A 13937-nucleotide genomic window follows, 5' to 3' on the forward strand; every position below is an offset into this window, starting at 1 on the left:
TTTTTCTTTTTGAATTCATAAATTATAAGTAGTCGAATAACTAAATCGTAAAAATACTCTATATAATAATGATTAAAGTATTATACAACTACGTGGCCTTGAATTGCCTAGCCATTACGCCGTCATCCAATAATATATTAATAATCATAATAATAATACATTATACTCCAAATATTAATAATATATTATTATACTTCATACTTTATACTACTAATTTACTATAGAATAATATATATTTATTATTTTACTAATAGTTGTATAATATTATCTACCTACTTAAAAATGTAAATAGAGTTGACATTAAAAATGTATCTAAAAATTGTTTTAATTATTTTGCCCAATTTGCCCCAAACAGCTTAATCTATCCGATTTGTATAAATTTAAAATATCGTAACATAAACACCACTACGAATTGTCTAAGAAAATTTTAGTTTCTGCCTATAGTTTGCATCTCAAATATTGGCCATTATATTATTTTATGACATCCAACAGTTACGGTGCCAAACAGCAAATGGTGCAAAATAGTACTAAAATGGTATTACATATCAATTTATATGATAATTTCGACCAGAACTCTACAGTTTTTCCAGTGTAATAATATTATCTTTTATTTATTTTGAAAACTAGTTTTTTCCGCAAAGTATAGACGACAACGGCGCGTGCGTCGTTACGAATAAAAAAACGAATGTGTTTTACGTGATGTACGTGTACGAGGTATACACACGACCATATTATTATCGTATATACATTTTACATTTATATGTTGGATAAAACAAGACTACCATCAAATCACCATATATACATGATTTATTAAATTTATGCGTATTATTATTATTTGTTACCGCGTTAAGTATTTCCATTGGGTAAATCACTGCGTCTATAACCGCATAGTTATATTATGATGTTATTGTTTATTTCAAATTCCACCGAGTAAAAGATATTAAATCCCTGAGAAATATTTATAGTTTTACGTTTTATTATTTTTTCTTTGAAAATAAATTCTACCACTTTAAAATTATTCATAACTTATTCGACTCGTTGTTTTTATCTATACATTTATACGCTGTGTAAATTACGATATATTAAATGTTCGGTAGCTTTAAAAATTAAATTTTTATAACTTGAGCGTTTTAATTTTAAATTGAAATATATATTTTTTATGATTATAATGTTATTGAATTTTTTTAAAATAAAATTGAAATTTGTTGTTTTTTTACTTACAAACAACTTATGAAGAAAAATTCATATAAATTATAAATACCGATTTAAGACATTTATTACTGGCATGGGAAAAAAATAAATTAATAATATAATATAAGACCTCCGTTTGGCTTTAAAGTTTCGTAAATAAAACGCTCATAATTAAATTTCTATAATACACGGTTCAAAGAAATTTTAAAGTTAAATCTTGGTATTTTTTGTACGATAAACGGTAAAAGTGCACGCTGTACATCGTTCAAACTAAATAATGTAGATATAGTAAAAATATTAAATGAACCCGAATAAACATCTCGAAGCACGTATGTATGACGAAATTAAAAAAATATATCTATGTTAATTTTATACAAACAATAAATTAGATTTATTGAAATTTACTGTGCGAAATTTTCATCTTTTCTGCAAATACAGTATGACGTCACTCGTTAACAGTACATAATAAACAGGGTGTGTCGAGCGAGAATTTAGAGTTTTAATACGCCACAAGTCGATGGAGTTTGCACGCGCAATTACACGATACCTACTCGGAGCCTTTAAAAATCACAAACCTCCTTACGGGACACTCTGTAGTCCATAAACACTTTCAAGCGTACAGACACACGTATAATATGTGTGTAGTATATATGTTTAATGTAGTCGAAAAATACGATACAATAAAGAAAATGCAAAAAAAAAAACCGTATTACCATCGTCTCGAGGACGGGGACGCGCACTTATTATAGTGTTCTAGTCGCTGTGATGATGTGAGGGGAAAGGGGTTGGTATCCGGTAGCACACGTGCACACACACACACACATAAATAAACGTAAAATAATGATGATAATAATAATAATAATAATAATATATATAAATAATATGCGCGATATATAATATATACGCCTGCGGAGAGTCACGCGAAACCCTTCGAAAGGACTTTCGGAGCGGTCTTACACGCTCGGGCGGTAGCGCGGTGGCGACGGGAAGTCGTAATCGTAACTTTTAAAAGCGCGCGAGACCGTAAACGACCCGCCGCCAACTCCGGAGGATTTAGACGGCAAACCGTAGCGGTGGTAGTTAACTCTGTCACGCTGAGGGGGTAAGCAAATGCAAAGGGTGGGTTACGTGTTAATATATGTATGTGTGTGTGTGTGTGTGTATGGCCTACGTGGACCGTCCGCATCCTCGTATTAAAATATTATTATTACCGCGTTTTGGGCGCGCGCACATGCACACAATATCGAATATATATATATATATATATATATATATATCTACATGGTTTTGTATACTTATATTATACGTTCCTCGTCCCGACTACGAGTCTCTCTCTGCAATCGCTGCAGTCGTTTCGGGGAGAAATATACGTCCGAAGAATATTAACCGACCCTATTCCTCTCGCGTCTCACCGCATACGCGTAGGCAAAATACTGCGAAGACTGTAGTTATAAATCCACTTAGAAAAAAAAATCCTTAAATATAGGTGACCGGTGACCTATCGATGAGGTTCTGACGGTGATACAAAAAAACTCTAAATTTATAATAGATAATATTAAGGCTGAATTTTAAAATGCAAAAGCCATTTATTATTTTATCGCTATAAAATAATGCATTCCAAATACGCAATTCGATGAGTCGCTTAAAAATTGAAATTGAAATTTTGCGTTTTTAAATTTTGAGTGCATTAAGCATTTTTAAATGTTTAGTATACAATTTGATATTTAATTCAAAACACTATTTCAAAAAATGTTATTAGATTTCATACATTCCTCACGATTCAACGGGTGAAAAAAATAGTTTAACACAGAATTATTCAGCATAGATAATCTTTGTACGTTTAAAATATTAATAAAAAATTATATAAAATAATTCGGCCAGTCCTGCGGTGTTAGGCGACTAGGACTCGTGTAACTCTGAATTAATTTCGAAATGTCTATCAAATCTCCCTCTAGTCGTCGCCGGTGTCGATTGAACACTATACTGCAGCGATCACCGATATCGGAATATCAGTATATACATTATCAAGTATCGTGAATGTCATGTGCGATCTTTGAACGGCAACAGTGGAAATCCTTAAACCGCTATTAAAACTCTGCAGCGGCACACCTTCCGCGGTGGTGCTACGGAACCCGACCCTCTACGCCCAAAACACTCTCAGCCACCACCACTTTAAGCACGACGAATGCCATTATTATACGCACGCACACGCAAATACACGTCTGCACATACGTATTATACTGTTACCGCTGTCGCGTCGCGGTTGTATATTTTATTATATACGTATATGCACACACATCGCATGCACGGGCGTGCAACAGAAGGATATTTCTACACTCGCGCGCGGCCGACCCGGAGCTTCTAATTAAAACCGCTCGCAGATATCGTATATCAGGCCTAACCGACCTCCACCCCTAACGCGGCCCACCCTTTGCCCGGGACCACCCTCCGCAAGTCGTTCGTCTCTTTTCGTCGACCTCTCCCCCGCTAGTCGCTACCAACACCACACACGCCCATCTTCTGTGCCTCCTCTCGCCCGTGCGGCGAGGCGCGTGAAGCTTTGCGGTACCAGACACATATTACATTATGATATGCATTATATATTATAACTAACTACCAGGTATGCGATTCGGTTAACGCACGCGGGCGACGTGTCATTCGTATAAAAACCGCAGGAGTTATACCCGTATGTATGCATAATGTATATTGGTTATTTTGCCGGTCATATCACTTTTGCATGTCGTACCTTTACTATATATATTATATATTATACATTACATCGCCCAACGACTTTACAAATGGTTTTGTGCGTCCAACAACATTTAATAATACAATTATTATTTAATTATTGCTCACGTAGTAGCAGCGTAGTAGTGGTAGTAGTAGGCGTACGTAAGTATATCCATTTTAAAATAGGGTCGTCCGAAAACGGGTTACGGCGTCAGCAATGACAGCGGTGCAATTATTATTATTTGTTACGTATTATACTATGTCGAATAAGGTCGGCTACAGTGACATATTTAGGAAACAGGGCTAATATAGGAGTATATAAAGTATTAAAGTAAACAACTTATTATTTTCTTAGTATATAATATTACAAATCAACCAAACTTATAATTCGAAATTCGACCCATTTAGTTTGGACGTCATGTCTATAACTGACTATAACTCATAATATTGCATAATAAAATCGGAAAATCGTTGTTAAGATTGTGTAATTGCGATTTGGGTGATAAGTTTATTGCATAGATACGTATAGAACGCAAATTGCATAATAGTATAATTATATCGTGTTTACTTATCAGTTGTACTAGTTATTGCTTTTGCTTAATTTTTTTTAAAATCATTTATGAGATATAAATACATTCAATAATTTAAAAAGGGCCAATACAGTATTGTTATTATAGTCCCCATCAAGTTAGTAAGCAACTAATGACAACTAATTCTATTATGTACATATTAACTATTAAGTATAATGTGTTCTGTACCGTTCGACCATCGGAGTCTTGATTCATGGCTTTCAAAATCTTTAATGGTATATCATACTTCATCTTGCACTTATATGAATAATAAACGTTTTCCAGGATAAACTAATGCACGTGACTTTATTAAAATAGCAGCTGAACATGATGCCGTAATTCTCAACAAAATAAACGTCGATACAGTAACAACTTTCATTATTAGGTTATGTTTCAGATATTGTTTTTAACGAAAACTCTGCGAACGACACCATAGTTATGGATGTCACGCTTCATAATTTATAATGTCAAAATAAATTACAATTTTTATAAAAAAAAAAAAGTTCTTAATTAATTTTTATAATATTGCGTGCGCATATAGTTTTGACAGAATGACGGTAAAAATTATTAATATAAAAAAAACAACATTTTAAAAGCAATATTATGACATTTTTAAATAAGTTTTATGTCTAAAAAATAATTTTATACGATTTCAAAAGTATAATGAGGACAAAATATTATATTGTTTTGTATAAATGACGATATTGTTATAATGGATTAAAACCATATCAATGACAACCCGTTATATTGTTAGTAGTAATTTTAGTGTAATGCTAAAAAATACCAAAATCATTTTTCAACTGTGTATTCTAAATAAGAAAGTTTAGTATTTAAATTTTGCTTTTTATTTAATACCTAATTTTTATTAAACTGTAATAGATATTTTTGACTTTAAACATAATAAGTTACGTATTTAAGTTCTAAATAAAAAAAAATATTATACTTAATATTGATATTTATTTTTAATATTTTTAGTTTTCTGGTTTATAAGAGCAATTATTTAAAAACAAACAAATAGCTATATCAAATATAATAGGTCACGACAATTTTAAAACTGATAAAATGTTAGATTTTGAGAATGTAAAATATAATTTATAAATTTAAATTGTATACAAAATATGACCTCAATATTATTTTGATGTTTATAAACTTTTTCAAAATTTTCCATGACATTTTTGAAATTCAAAAATTGTTTTTATTACATTATAAATGTTATATTATATTATAATACAATATTTAATAGGAATTTTTAAAATGTATTGTAAGTACAACACCCGCAGCAAGACAGCAACTACATACTCTATTGTACCTATACAGTATTATACATTATTACATTAACGTATTAAATAGTTCACGTGTCAAATGACAAACAACGACTTGTGGTAATAATATGCTGAATTATACATTTTAATAATATACGAATTTACTAAATATAATGATGCATAATAATTAAATAATAAAAATACCAATTGTTAAGAATTAAACAAATTAAAATAAATAATTTATAGTTCGGAAATCTCAAGTATTTTAGGTACCTTACCTAATATACGATTATTATGAACGACTGCAAAGAAAACCTAAAAACCATCGTGCCCAGCTTATTTATTGAATTTATATTAAATTTGTTGTAACTGTAATTCCAAACAAAGTTATTTTAGATATCATTATTATGACGTATTCATAATGCAAAATAAATTACAATAATTATATATAAAAAAAAAAAAAAAATACTGACATATAATTTAAAGTTATTAATTTCCTTTTAATACGGTACGCACAGTGTTTTGACAAAATGACGGGGAGTCGCTTTAGATGAAAAAAAAATGTACATTTTAAATGCAGTACGACGTTTATAATAAGTTTTAAATAGGACAAACGATTTTATGATTTCAAACAGTCGACGGGGGGTAAAATAATTTCCATCAAGCTTTTAAACAGGCCACACCGGTGGAACTCACTTTTACGGCTCGCGCCCGCGTCTTCGCAATAATAATAATAAGCTTCCGAAAACCGCTCTCAAAGGGCAAAACGGCCGTTTCTAGACGAAATATAACGAAATTAATTACACGGCAATCGCACCTGCAGCCTACCTCGTACCTGTACAGAGTGTATAGGACGTTCGCTGCCGCGTAAGAATCCGATACGCGTACTGCTTGTCATTAGAATCGATGATAAACACGGCGGCGGCGGAGAGAAAATTGACGGGGGCGCGCGGGATAGGTGTGGACCGGGAGCGCGTGCCAGTAGGGTACGTGACGGACGAAAAGGACGGGAGAGATGACGGAAAGGGGGCTGATAGATAGACAGAGAGGAAGGATTGATCGAGTTATAGTAAATTCGACGTGTACGTAGTCGAATAAATCTCGTGCACCGGACCCTCCCGCACAATTTGTATATTCGTGTACATAATAATAATATCATGTTATAAACCAGCGCGACGGGCACACACACACACACACACGGCCACGCGTAAAAGCGACCAATTTGCCAGCACCGTGTGAGTCGTGCGCGTTTGCGACAAACGTTATAATAACATTTGCTTCCTCCGCACGCGCTGCCCATCGCTGACGAGACGACGCGAATTTCCCATACGACTCGCGGCACATTCACACACACACACACACCGTTTCTCCTCCGATTTCCATATATATATATATATACGGATATAGGTATAGGTGATATACCTATATATATAAGCGTGTGTGTGTGTGTGTGTGAGTGTGTGCGGAGGACGCGACGGCAGCGACGAAACGTTTCGAGTTTTTGCAAAGGGGTGACGTGTGTGTGTGTGTGTGTTTGCGATATTAATATAATACACGCTGCGCGCAGTGTATGTATAGTGCGCTTCTCAATAATAATAATAATAATGATATACACAGAAGACGACGAGACGTTTCTAATGGCTTGTCTGGATGACAAGGTAATTAGTGATTTAACCCGCTGTGAGCCTTTCATAAGCACGCCCAAGGACGCCTGCAGTACATGCATATTATATATATATATTGCACATGGTGTATATATGTATATATGCAGTGGGCATATACGAACGGGCGCGCGACACACGCCAGATACGAGTAATATCACCGGTGTGCTACCCTTTCCCGCGGGGGAGGAATGGACGGATGCGCTGCACCCCGAAGAAATTCGACTATAATATTATAGTTCCCGTTAAACTCAATTAGACGGTTGTGTCTTGACGAAAACCCATGCCGGCGCGATATTATGCTCGTTTGTTCGACGAGACGCATATTGTACCTAAATATATACGCGAATCAAACACGCGGTTGTGATAACAAGAAGTAGTCTTCTGCGAGCACACTGACGCGCGGCCTAACGGGAAACCTGTCGGTGACGCGGCTTTTCGATTTCCACGATTTTCGTTTATCGTACAATAACATAGTATAATAACGATATATTATTAAACCGATGCAATACGTCGTAAACTTCGTGATCTCTGGTAAGGCCTGCGCGTCTCGTCCGAATTTTAAGACTCGCGTGACTTCTATTGTAGAAAACCGAAATTATATATTATAATATGTCAAGTTTGTTATGAGTTGTGACCTATTCTAACACAGCTTATTATTAAAAAAAAAACCAATGGTTATTTATATACGTATAATGATTCTTTTCTAGCAAATAAACAAATAATATTTACTAATATCGTCTAAACCTAACTACGCGCAGTAGAACGAGCTAACAATATTCGTAATACTCGATTTACCAATAGAAACGAAATAAATAAATCGAATATACTACCATTTATATATTATTGCGCGTATATTGGCATATTTCTACGGCTTTTCGAAATTTTTTTTATAACTTTTTAACGGCAGGATGAACACATTTGTTCGAGGTCAGCTCCTCCATACATTTTAAATATAAATGTATATATTATAGTATCTGCGTATGAGCAAAACTTCGTGAGTGTATCCCAAACACGTTCTGGAATTCGAATTGAGTACAAAACTGTGAATATATATGCACATATGAAATATTATATATTAATAGAATATTTCAGTTTCTTCTCGTACTTTACATAATACATAACTTAAATTGTTTTTCGAAAAATTCAAATTGAATTATAAAAAAATGTTTGAATTATTATAACGTACGAAGTATGTTTCTACGATTAAACATAATGTTAAAATGTTGACAAGTATTCACGTAAGGAACCCCCACTTTGGAAAAATATTGTTTTGTCATACATACCTGTTTGTATAATGTATACGTAGACATTGTTTTCGAAACATTTTGGTATTTAAAGTGTAAAACACAAACATATTAAACATCATAATATGACCTTGTTTAGCTAATTAAAAATTGCAAATAATTTGCAAAATATTTGTACTATTTTTAAATCCTTATTTTTAAAATATCGACCTGAGTAACGATCTGAAAATACTGAAAACCAATTTGTAAGTGTATGAAAGTTTTTTATAAAATTACTAATAAGAACATAATTTTAAAATAAATAATTAATCTTGGTGGGAGAGGGGAAACGCACGTCACTTTGGTTTCGATCTTATCAAGAAAGTGTTCAATTTAAAAGGATCACTAAAATAATATTATATTTTATTAAATGATCGAAAAGAATAAACATATACTTGATAGTATATATTATTATTATAAAATTAATTTTCGTTCACAATCATTTTTCGTATCCATTGATTTATCGTAGTTCAAATTATTCAAATTCAACAATCTATTATAATAACTTATTGAATGACAAGGAGTCAAGGACACAAGGTACACTCAAGCATCAGAATGACTTCTATGTTATAAGTATTATAGAAATCATAATTCCAGTAATAACCTAGAATCAAGAATCTTTTTGGCTAATAAATAAATACTTGTTGCATACTTATACTTTATTAGTACTTAACACAATTAATTTTAACCAAAAATAAAATTTAATATGTTTATTAATAATAAATATTTCAGTTATAATACGAGAGACTGAGTTATATTTACCAGAATAATTTTTATTTCTAGGCTAAGGCATATCGGATGGTACCATGATAATTATTATGATGTTCAACAAAATATGTTCAATATAAAAATAATATATAATAATAATACCTTTATAATAAATAATTTAACTTAATTTTATTTATCTTAATTTCGATAATGTGTTTTTATAAGATCCGTTTCGATTAATTTATAAACGAATATGCTATTTTGATTTCTTTACCTGCAGCTCTGAAGCCCTATGAAGTTTAAAATATCCAAACAATTAAGCCATGCGTCAGCTATTAACCACTATACGGTGTGTATCAAATCTTGTTTTGTCTTAATTATCTCCATACCTTAAATTAACTTAACCTAGTCTTTTTTAATAGTAAGTAATATATAAAAAAAAATACATTTTAATGGTATACATTTATTCAAAATATTTATAAAAAGAAAAATGTTGCACAATCAAATTTTCTAAAAAATCAAACCAATAAAAAAGTTTATATTTATTCAATTTTAATAAGTTTATTTTTAATTATTTTGTAAAACATTGATATTTTAAAAATTTCAAAAACATATATTCAGTTTTATTTTTAAATTGATATAAAAAAAATTTGTTAAAAACCAGAATTTAATTATATTAATTTATTGCAGGGGTAGTTAATGATTTGGGTTAATAAAATATATTAAAAATATATTATAGAACTTTTAGGACGTGGTGTAGGTTTATACGATTACAACCCTTTGAGTTACATAGTCATAACTCATAGTTTAATAGTAGTTGTTAATGACAATTGTATTTTTGCACACAAATTATAAAATATAGAATAATAATTAAAAATGTACATACGATTACGAAATTAATTTATGTACGTTATAAATAATATTAATATAGTATTTTTTACTTCAATCTTTTAGAAGTTTATTATATGATAAAAAAAATCATTTCAACAACTCCCATTGTATTCGTAGCATTTTATTTACACAGAGTGCACCAGAAAGAAACATAGTGCACGTTTAATCAATACTTGTTTAGATGTAATACTATTATAATAATATACATTATCAATCTATGATAAACTGATTTAGTTTATTGATTATATTGTGAAGTCCACTGAAATTTCCTACACACTTCTTTAGTTTCAATCTCACGTTGTAATAACTGTCCATTGTTTCTATTGACATTGTCGATTACAGCCAACCACCAGGCGTCATAGTTTCTCACGTACTCTGTAAATTATAAACGTACTTGTTAGTTTATCTTTTTTTTCACATTTCATTATGATTATGAACACGAGTGATGATTAAATTAAAAACAAACAATGGCAATATCTAAATTGTAACGTTTTATGAATTCTTTATCGTCAATATAAACGTAATTATATTATTAAGTTCCAGTTCCTACACTCAATATCGTTGATAATAATATAGTGCATTACCTACAAGTCATAAAAAATGTAATTATTTACTAAGCGTGCTGTTTTTGTTTATAACACACCATGAGAGAAGGGGTATAGATCTCTCTCCCCGAGAATTCACTGTTGAATTTTATTAATATATATAAATATATATACTATATAGTTATATAGTTGTATATTTTCTGCTTTGGAATATAAAATTAAAACTGTATGTTTTCATTCAAAAAAATAAAAACTTAAAAAAATATATTTTTTTTAATAAAAACGTTGTTTTTTAACTAAATAAAACTATGTACAATAATGTTTTCAAAATCATGAATACTTTTTGAAATAATGAGTGTTTCGTGATGAAAGAATCACCCTGTATATATCAAAATAATATCAATCGGCTCCACTAGCCCTCTTTTGTGGAGTTAGAAAAATGTTTAAAGGGGCTAATTAACACGTCAATGCAAATCCCTCCTCCCCGTCAAAGTCATGATAATACTACTTTAAAGCATTAAACTTTATAAAAAAACAATACCAATTTCACAATATACAAATATGACTAAAATTAAGTGTGTGCCTACCTACTATGTTTGGTAAGTAATTTATATTTATTTTAAAGAACTATTATAATATAAAATTAAACATAATTTTATATTATAGAAATTATTTATAAGAATACGCATCACAGTTTAAACTCTAAAATAGCGTCAATAGGTATATTTTATGTATCAACTACGAGTTTTTTTTTTCCGTTATCCGCGTGCGGTCTAACTGAATATTATAATATTTTAATATTGTACAAATCATAAAATATTAACATTTCGTTTTGTGTATAATAAAAATTCGTATAATTTGTTCGATAATATAATTACTATAGTGACAATTGTGGAGTAAGTTGAATGTAGATATATATTACGCTGTTTTTCGGGTAGAGCCGGCAGTTGTGCTTTAGGCTGCGATGAGCAACTACCGCTATGGTCGCGGTCTTCGAACATTTGTCTGCACTGTCCGTCGTAGCCGACCACCGTGCGCCGCTGCTCCTGTGCGAAACGATCGCTGAGAAATGTCGGCACTCCGATAATGGATCGCTGCGATCTTGGGATATCCGATTTTAGATGACACGCGAATATCGCCATACACTGCAATAGAACGAAGACTGCAATCTTTCGGTGCATTTCCGTATGTTGTGCTTGTCGTGGGACCACGTAGATTCGATGGACCGCGGTCGTAACGAGGAAAAGAAATTATTTTTAGCAAAACGTTAGTCCGGCTTGCAAATGACGACCGTGTTCATACACATGTTTGCACTGGTGCCGTGGAAATGATTGATCACGGAAACGCTGCGACGACACATGGATATGATACCAATAATAATAACAATAATATAATATGAATATTATCATCGAGTTATCCGACCTACATACAGTGTTAAATGATATCTAGACAAATTTATCAAAAGAAATCATCTACATACAAATTAAGTACCTAAATCTTATTTAAATAAATAAATAAATTAGTATTTAATTGGTATCTAAGATTTAAATAAAACTATTATCATAATATTATAATCATCTAGATTCTAGATAAATCTCGTTGTATAAATCAAGTGTATTTTTTCAATAATCGTTTACTAACTATATTTTTTTACGCATATTTATTCTTTAAAATATTTTTGACACAAAATACGCCTTCCTGGTTATGCCTACCCTAATCACATTATCTAATAACATGTCAAGCATTAATAAAAATTAACTATTTTAAGATGAAAATCTAGATAAAAAAGTGTTATCTACATACAAATTTAATATTCTATCTTTAAATTGTATAAACATTTATAATATTTTTATTTAAATTAATTTCAATTTTAATCTAGATATTTATTTAGCTAGAAGATATTATTTTTGTTATCTGAATTCAACACTGCCTACATGCACGCACACAGCACTTATATGTATAAATTATTTGTTCCATAAATATATTTAAAACAAATTAAATAGTGTTGTATTTTTATTATAGGTAGCCATTTTATTCATATAATACGTTATACGTTATTTTCTACACCAATGTGTGTGTTTGAAAACAACCGAGTATCTACAAATTTAATAAAATTATTAAAAATAAAATTTTAAGCGATTTTCGTAAAAGAATATTTGTAATCAGCTGGAAACGTCTCTTGTTTGTTTGTAGGGTTCTAGTAAAATAATTTCTTACAACAGATACTATTTGTACAATATTTATTATTTGGTGTATAATATGCATTACAACTTACAAGTATATATTATTATAGTTGGCGACTGTGGTTACGAAGGCACATTTGAGACACTGTATAAACGAATGTCTAATAAACTAACGTACGCGGTGTACGTTTCAGTGATTTTTATCGCATTCCTCGCCGTCAATAACGTTTGATGTTATTATCATATTTTCACTGGACGCGTTTTTGTTGACATAATTTTTTTTCGCTGTTTTACAAATCATACCTTATATATGACCACCTATATAGAATAAATATTAGTATGAACGGTTAGATGTTCAATCTACTTGATTATATTATTATACTAGCGGTTCGGTACTTTTTGAAATTTAATTATAATTTTTAAAATCATAATGATTTACAAAAAAAATAATTTAGTTTCTATTGACCCGCAACTACAAGTCTACAACTATCATTAATTATATTTTATAATACATATAATTATAAAATGTTCGATGAACCGATAATAATAATTTCTATAATAGCAATACTTATTTTGAGTAAATTTAAATCAGTAACTAATAGTGCGATGAAACACATAAACACGTCAATATGTTTTTAATAATTTATTGATTATAAGTGCTTTCTACAGATAATTTAACCTTTTTTATACGACAACATTAATAATTGTATTATAATAATATAATGATGTAATAACATAGCCAATATGATGCGTTATAAACTCGTATGTAAACACTTATTAATTATGTAGATAATAATATAATATTATTGCCTTGTGTGTAATATAGTTATTTTCTTTTCTAAACGACGCTTGGCAGCTGGATAATTGGGATAGATTTGCATAATACCTATATATTTATTTATATAAATATG

At 30.7% G+C, this 13937-nt stretch overlaps 1 protein-coding gene across 1 annotated transcript; it reads right to left on the bottom strand.

Annotated features, from left to right (window-relative positions):
- Positions 1 to 10101: 10101 nt before the first annotated feature.
- LOC132917256 (uncharacterized) lies at positions 10102 to 12575 on the bottom strand. Its single transcript, XM_060977905.1, has 2 exons — positions 11766 to 12575; positions 10102 to 10673 (listed from the first exon to the last, which is right to left on the bottom strand). Exons 1-2 carry the CDS (start codon positions 12022 to 12024, stop codon positions 10534 to 10536), a joined length of 399 nt encoding a protein of 132 aa, XP_060833888.1. The 5' UTR covers positions 12025 to 12575; the 3' UTR covers positions 10102 to 10533.
- Between the last annotated feature and the right edge of the window lie 1362 nt (positions 12576 to 13937).

Source organism: Rhopalosiphum padi, chromosome 1, assembly GCF_020882245.1.
Source record: "Rhopalosiphum padi isolate XX-2018 chromosome 1, ASM2088224v1, whole genome shotgun sequence".
NCBI lineage: Eukaryota > Metazoa > Arthropoda > Insecta > Hemiptera > Aphididae > Rhopalosiphum > Rhopalosiphum padi.